Source organism: Linderina pennispora (assembly GCF_002104995.1).
Source record: "Linderina pennispora strain ATCC 12442 chromosome Unknown DL89scaffold_96, whole genome shotgun sequence".
Classification (NCBI taxonomy): Eukaryota; Fungi; Kickxellomycota; class Kickxellomycetes; order Kickxellales; family Kickxellaceae; genus Linderina; species Linderina pennispora.
In genome coordinates, this window is record NW_024468344.1 from 34744 (window position 1) to 36005 (window position 1262).

At 53.1% G+C, this 1262-nt stretch overlaps 1 protein-coding gene across 1 annotated transcript; it reads left to right on the forward strand.

The window, feature by feature from the left end:
- Nucleotides 1-218: 218 nt before the first annotated feature.
- On the forward strand, nt 219-782 carry DL89DRAFT_319152 (uncharacterized protein; the record flags this gene model as incomplete). Its single annotated transcript, XM_040891118.1, has 1 exon — nt 219-782. One exon carries the CDS (start codon nt 219-221, stop codon nt 780-782), a length of 564 nt encoding a protein of 187 aa, XP_040739249.1.
- Nucleotides 783-1262: the final 480 nt, after the last annotated feature.

The window sequence follows — 1262 nt, forward strand, 5'->3', positions numbered from 1 at the left end:
TTAACCAAAAAAGAGATCCAGGCAGAGCGCGAAGAGCTCGCCGAGAGTGTTGTCTCTGGCCAACTCATCGAGGGTACCGACAAATCCACATTATCATAGCTCCGAGGGGAGAGGCGGGTAGTGTTTCTTCATCCATAGCCGACATTATCCACCTCGAGCTGGAACATTTGCTGGACCCCAACAGATGGTTCCGATGCGAACAAATACTCACTCACACCATGAACCTGTTGTACAAGGACGCCAAAGACGAAAGCCCGCGCTCGCGTCGACTTCGAACCAGAGGGTATAAGGCTAAAAGGAGGGAGTTCCTCGAAAGTCTGCGAGGAATCCTGGAGGAGCTGCAGGTGTGGGTCCGCCACCACAACAAGGGCAAGGCCGGCGGCAAGAAAGAAACGAAGTTGTACACCCCCTTCCAGTCCTTCGTTCACTTTGTCGCCCCATTTGTCAAGTTCCTCTTTGACAAACTTGGTCTCGGTACGCTTTTCCCTTCTGTCGTTCATCAGCGCTGCATCATCTGCTATCCGAAGACGAACAGAAAGCCCCTATGTGGCGACGACGACCGCAAGATTGACATCGGGTTGACCACCTGTCGACCTGGCGATTTGGAAGAGCAGCTGCCTGATATGTCCTATGCAGATATATTCGCCATTGTCGAGGCAAAGTACTCAAACACCCGCAAGGACAAGAATGACGCATACAAGCAGCTTGTGGACTACTCGCGCCACATGTATGCCCCAGCCGAATCGCCGCTTTATTCTGGGACAGACCTCCTGTGGAACTGAAGTGCGGGTCTGCTTGTTCTCAAACGACTGCATATTTGCAAGCAACCCCATGGACGTATCAACAAGCGCAGGTCGTCGGGAGTACATTGGGCTGCTGTGAACCTCTCGCTGTGCGACAAAGACCAGCTGGGGTATGATCCGACGATGACCTGGGATAGTGAGCACGAGTACTGGACCATCGAGTGCCCTGACACCCAGGCGAGTCATCGGCAGCCAGGCAACAAAAACGTACTACTTCAGAGATGAAGTTGCCAAAGCTGATAGCCTTTTCGGTCGGCACACGAGGTGCTTTTTGGTAACAGATGAGGACCCTGCTGGTGACAGAATCAAGCCCAAGTTTGTTGTGAAGGATGCATGGCCGGAGGTTCTACAGGACCATGACGACACGCGGGACGAGGTGATGTTTATGCGCAGAATCACAGAGGAACTTGCGAACTCAAATGTCGAGGACCTGGTCTATCCAAGGCTCGAAGCCGGTGA